This window comes from Bicyclus anynana, chromosome 7 (assembly GCF_947172395.1).
Source record: "Bicyclus anynana chromosome 7, ilBicAnyn1.1, whole genome shotgun sequence".
NCBI lineage: Eukaryota > Metazoa > Arthropoda > Insecta > Lepidoptera > Nymphalidae > Bicyclus > Bicyclus anynana.
In genome coordinates this window covers 16,092,037-16,098,609 of record NC_069089.1, presented here as the reverse complement: position 1 = coordinate 16,098,609, position 6,573 = coordinate 16,092,037, and the positions used below count along the sequence as shown (strand labels likewise).

The 6,573-nt window shown below is 34.7% G+C and overlaps 1 protein-coding gene across 1 annotated transcript; it reads left to right on the top strand.

Annotated features, from left to right (window-relative positions):
• The first annotated feature begins 1,745 nt into the window (after positions 1 to 1,745).
• LOC112047233 (probable rRNA-processing protein EBP2 homolog) lies at positions 1,746 to 5,676 on the top strand. Its single transcript, XM_024084269.2, has 5 exons — positions 1,746 to 1,960; positions 2,046 to 2,266; positions 3,584 to 3,742; positions 4,196 to 4,343; positions 5,266 to 5,676. The coding sequence occupies exons 1-5, from the start codon at positions 1,907 to 1,909 to the stop codon at positions 5,629 to 5,631; spliced, it is 948 nt and encodes a 315-aa protein (XP_023940037.2). The 5' UTR covers positions 1,746 to 1,906; the 3' UTR covers positions 5,632 to 5,676.
• Positions 5,677 to 6,573: the final 897 nt, after the last annotated feature.

The following is a 6,573-nucleotide window of genomic DNA, read 5'->3' as shown; positions in this document are numbered from 1 at the left end:
TGACAGAGGGGTAACGGTTTACGAGGCAGTTCCTTTCTTTTTAATGGTCTAGGGGTAGATCCAGATTAGATTGTTTGTACTCGACTAAAAAACTAAAGTAGTCTGTACAGCTACTTAAATAAGCTAATACCTTAAAATTTACCTACTAATAGAAAGCCACGTTATACCTATGTGAGTATCATCGGTTATATTTTATCCTAGTATTCTCACGGAAATGGGAACAAGGAAAAACGCGGGTGAAACCACGGAGGGTCCGCTAGTTTTAAATAATTTGGATTTATCCTCATTTTTGTTAACACAGTAGGTGGTTATTAATTTATTGTGTTACACCGGTGTTAACAATAGTCCAGTCCGTTCTCAGACCAAGGACTATCAGAGCTGTACTTAGACCATTAATAACTGGACGTGGTTCGCTAACCGTTACCCCTCTGGCAAAGATCAAAAATCTATGATCTAATGCGTTTATAAAAACTGTTGCTACAGAATCGATGTTTCATTGTTTTAATCGTTTTCGTCGTGTAAGGAGCTCCCTAAAAATGCCGGTTTGTGTAGTTAAATGGCATAAAAAACGGCCAAAAACTTGTAGTTTAGTAAATGATGGAGTAACGTTTCATTTGAAAGTATTTAAACCTTAATTTTATAAAATTTTTAATAAAAACAATTTATAAAAAGAATCGATTCTTTTGGCGAAACAGCCAAACATCGATCAGTAATCGAATATTCTATGTATTTAATCTGTGGATAGTCTAAGCAATGTCACAGTAAATATGCAAGCAGTAGTTTGACTTCATACTAGAGGTCGAAACGCGAGCTATAATTCAATTTCAATTTCAACTTACTAGTTAAATAGATTTTATTAATTAGAAATAAGACTAACTCACTAACATACTAAACTTAAAACAGATACACTAACAATATACTAACATAGAAAAAAAAAATTAAAACTGTTACTCTTATTAATTGAAAACCTTGTTTTATGTAATAATGTAAGGAATAATAAAGGCTTTGAAATTGAGAAAAACATAAGGGATTAAAGGGCTAACATAATCTACGGAACCCTACACTGCGCGTGGCCCGACACGCACTTGACCGGTTTTTTTAATATTTGGTCACGTAGTGTGGAGGTAATACCTAGATGGCATAACCAAAATAAACATCATTCAAGGTCATTGATTAGTATCAGTCTTATTTAAATGTACCAATCAAAAAACAACACGCATTTTATTGATCACTTCCTATTTTACTACAATTTAAAAAATATTTTATTTGTTTACATAAAAAAAGTATATTTACAATCACAAAACTAAATGGAAATACAAAGTTGGCAAATGTAATTAATATGCTGGAGGCAGGCAACCCTATCACATGTTTACGTAAGTATTTATTTCAAAAATACGGCCGATTATACTGCTTGTATATATTTTTACTGTGCACAATGTGTTTGTTAGTGTGTGTAAAAATTACGCGTGTGTGTATTGCGAGTCGAATTTATAGTTGTGTATAGTGTATGGACACAGAATATAATTAATGGTGTTAAATGTTTTCGTTGTGTGAGTTCACCTCGTCCCCCTCAAAAAAAGACAGACTTTTTTGTTGGTGAATTTGGATGCGAACCACGTCCAGTTATTAATGGTCTAAGGAGCTGTAAAATCCTTTGACAATCTACGAATATCTATGGTAAAATTAGATCTATGTACAAAAAAAGTGTAAGCTTTTTGTCTTTGCGTAGCTGTCAAGTGCACGTTTTTAGCCGTTTCGTTTGTGGTCAATACCAAATTGTCATTTTTTGTTACGGTTTTCGAATCAAAATTTTAGGTTAGGTAAAATTTTAAAAATATCTGTGTGATATTGTGGTGGTTGGTATTGATATTTTACCACCGAACGATAAATCTAAATAATTTAGAAAATGAGTGATTTTGTGCTGAATGATAGCGACACTGACCTTGATTCAGATGAAGAGGTAAGTTGAAATCAAAAAACAACTCTTTAAAACATTATAAATAAAAAATTAAAAAGTTATACTTGATATAAAAACAATTTTCCAGTTACAAGAGGCATTTGCTAAAGGTTTACTAAAACCTGGACTTAATGAAGAAATAGAGAAGGTACAGAAGACATACGTGAACAATGTAGCAGATTTAAGAGCAAAGTTGAAGGAATTCGAGCTGAAACTGCCTTGGGTGGAAACTGTTGATCTGGTTACGTCGGTTGCACCAATGGCTCCTGATATTGCGTTGCAGATGCAACAGACTGCGCAGCGGAGGAAGTAAGTTATAATTAAGTGATTAGTTGTTTAATCTATTTATATAAAAATGAATTGTCTCGCTTAAACTCAAGAACGGCTGAAAGGATTTATCTTATCTTGGTCTTCAAATGTTCGTGGAGATGTAGAGAAGGTTTAAAAGGTGAGAAACATTAAAATAATTGCCAGGAAAACCATAAAAACAACCCTTTTCCATTTTCCATACATACATTCAAGAGTCAAGGGGTAGGGGTAGGGTAGGAAGAAGTGCACAAAGTGAAAGCAGAGCTTGACCGGGTCCACTAGTACCTAATATTAATGCTGGATGTTCTTTTAATTTCTAGCTCTGAGTATTTAGTATTTATCACTCATGTCCTCTGACAAAGATTAAATTTTGTTTTATGGTTTATAATTTTTTGTTTATTATTATTATTTATTATTCAACAAACAACACATTGAAATTAAGCCTAACCATAGTGCAACACAAACCACAGTTAGTTTTACTGTGCACTGGTTATTATTGCATACAATAAATACAATATTTAGGAACAAACAGAACATTATTAACAAACAGAAGAGGATAAATAAACAGATTAACAAACAGAAGAGGATAAATACCAAGAATAATCATTATAGGGTAGTTAAAAAAAAGTGTGAGTGAACCGGTGCTGCGGCGCTACACAGGCTGTCCCAAAAAATAATTCTTTAGTTTCCGCTTATGTACGTTCGTGAGTATATTGGTATCTTTTAGAAGATTCTTTACCGCATCCGGAAAATCGTTAAAGATTGTTGGAACAATATATTCCAGCCTTCTCTTACCATACCCATTTATGAAGTTCGGTACATACAATTTACATTTTTTTGAACTTCTTAGTTGTTTATTGTATGTAATTTCCTTCAGTTTAGGTTTTATTTGAAGATACTGCTCTGTTATTATGGAATATTTTGTTTTTACGTCTATTGGCATTAATTTACAGTAATTAAATAAGACATGATAATCATTTCTATATTGTTGATTTCTATATTATAATATTTTCTTAACATCAGTTGAGATAGCAAGGGCTAAGAGGCTAACTTGTTGTTGAAAAAAAAGCTAGAAAAAGAAACTGTAATCATATTTTTTTTTTGACTAGGACTGACTGACTACCAACGATGGATGATGGACTATATTTGACTACTTTTGCCATAATAGGGCAAATTATTGGGTAAAAATTATTACTTGATGACTGGCTAAGCATATTGGAAAGCCATATTGAAACAAAAATCAACAAGAAGCTATGTTTCTTTCATCTTGAATTGCAAATAATGTATGACAGAAAATATAATTCCTATGACTTCCAGGAACATAATGGAAAACACAAAAGGCAAGAAACAGTACGACCCCACAGAGGATCCCGTGCTGAATGAGTTTAAAAGAGAGAACCTTATACACCGACAGGCACAGGCAGCTGTTGTGGATGGCATCAAGAGGCTGAAGGACTTAAACATGCCGACAAAAAGGTTGGGATTCTTTATCAATTATTTTAATTTTTATTACTTTGTTGTTTCTTTTTAACAACCTGTTCTAAAGCTAATGAGGAATGATTGTCATACAAATTAAAATGAGATGATAATCACTAATTATTGATAAATATTTCTCATTGAGTTGGGCTTTAGTATAGTTAACACAGTCAAACAACCTTGCTTTGTAATCAAGAAGTGTTAAATTTCAAGCTATCAGATTCAGATCAATGCAGATTATTATTTTCAAATTGCTTCAGGTCTTATCAATTATTTTTTCTGTAATTATTTTTTCTGATTGTGTAAGTGCCATAGCATCACCTGATGAGGCTCGAAGGCAGAAGTAGAGTGGATGGGTTGAACAACTCTCTAAATTCTCGTTTACGCTAACGCGATAGTAACTGTGTGAAAACACAGTTCCTATGTTGTTACATGAGATGTTTTCTCTATAAGACCGGACGACTATTTTGCTGAGATGGCAAAATCTGACGAGCACATGCAGAAGGTGCGCAAGAACCTGATGTCTAAGCAGGCGGAGCAGGCTCGCACAGAGAAGGTGCGCCAGTTGCGGGAACAGAAGAAGATTGCTAAGAGAGTACAGGTATGTGGATATTTTGAAGAATTTGTTCTTTTTATCCTATGACAAGTTAGCCCTTTACCTTGTGTTATGTGATTGTGCAGTTTAAGATGGAAGCAGGCTTGAATGATGATTGATGCCTACCTATTCCTCTGACTGTTTGTATACAGCATCATATTATATGGCTTCGATAATAGGGTATGATTAGCCATGGCCGATGCCTACTACCATACCATACAGAGTCAAGTCAATTCAATTCTTCTTAATGGCTTTCATTTGTGCGAACTAGGCGCGGCTTATCTTGCAGTCTTAAGTAGATGGAGAAGGCATAAAGGAGATTGTTCGGTGAATGATGACAAGTTCAATTCTGAGGATCTACTAAATAGTTAATATTAAATAATATTTTTGTTACCTAAAACAAGACATAACGTATATTAACAAAATACTTAAAACAATTTACATACTATAAACAAATATTACAATTTGATCTTATTACATTCTACATATTTACATAAAAAACTACAATATGGACTAAACACAAACATTTAACACTTAAAATCCTAAACTGTCACAAGCTGGGAATGTTTGAAACTTTAGTAAAAATATTTTTATTAGATGACACTTATATGTATATATAATAACTTTATGTCTGTGATTCTTTTTGTTGGCAACATATCACGCTGAACTAGTAAATGATTTTGATAGGTGAAACTAGGGATAATTTTATTTTATCTATTATAATTTAACTTAATACTGCTAGGTAGAACAGTCTACCTAGCAGTATTAAGTTAAATTATTCCTAATATATAAAGAATTATTATTATAAGATTCACTATGTTTCTTTTCCCTACCTCCTCTTTTTTTTTAAATACTGAATTGCACGCGAAAGAGATTCGCGGGCGTCTGATATTATTAATTAACAATATAACTATTTTTAATCTTTCAGATTGACGCCAAACTAAAACAGGCTGCAGACAAGAAACAAATGCTAGAACAACTTAAAAGGGTGCGTAAAGGGAAATCCACAGACTTGGACTTTTTAGAAGATAACAAAGGCAAAAATTCAAACAAAGGCAATCCGAAGAATGCCAAAGCGAAAGTCAATAAAAAACGTGCAATGAAAGACAGTAAGTTCGGCTTTGGAGGCAAAAAGAAAGGATCAAAGTTGAATACCAGAGAGTCATCAAGCCAAATGGACGGCTTCAACAGTTCTGCTAAAAAGAAACCTTTCAATTTTAAATCTAAATCGTTTAAACCTAAACAGAAGAATCAAAGGCCCGGGAAATCTAAGAGGAAAAACGCTAAACGATAAAATAAGGTTTATTTTTTATAAGATTAAATAATGATGCTTGATGGATTTAAAGTTGTTTTCATTTTATTTGTTTTTTTCATGTCAAATGTTTTGCCTGTACAAAATACGCAAGAAAAAAGAAGTTTTTATTTCCGAATCCATTTAGCATATAGCTCCTGTATAAAGAGTTGTGGAATGAGTGAATGATAATGTAGGACAATGTCGGCGGTAAAGGTAAAGGTATTATCATAGATGTAGCTTTGTATAATCGCGGTCAAAATCAGGTACAATCTACCACTTCCCTTTTTTTTCTGATTGTGTAAGTCCTTATGGGACCTCAGCGGCGTCACCGGGGGGTTTGCACGAGCGCAGAAGCATCGCTTGATGGGGCCCGAAGGCAGAAACAGAGTAGACGGGCGGAACGACTCTCTAAGGGCGTCTCCTCTGAGACTCGGACCTCGGCTTAGCGGGCCGGGAAGGGTGTTTTGGCCTGAGTGTATCAGTCCGGGCGCCCCCGAGATCGTGAGTTAAAAAGCCCATCGGGGACCTCGTCTTCGCCGGCGAAGATGCTGTGTAGTTGTGTTTGTGTTGCCTGGGAAGCATTGTCGTTCGTTATGTCATCGTCAGGATTGTAAATCAGCGTTGGTATCGGGAAAGTAGCTGCAAGCCTCAACCACTAGTTGGTTGGGGTGGGTGGCGGCTCTCTCAAAATAAGTTTTCGACTTCCCATTGCTCTTCTGTTGTTGCTTGTGCTGCCACGCCGTATTGTCGTCTGTCGGCTTGGACTCCACGCGTGAACTTTGCTCATGCAAGTAATGTTCTATTGTATGTAACTATGGGCAGTTTCAAAAGTAAATATATCAGTTGACCCTTTAGTTAGACCACCCCTGCAATATTTTAGTACTAAAAAGAAAGTGTGCTGTAGACCATACGACTAAAGTACAGCTTCCTAAAAAAATATTA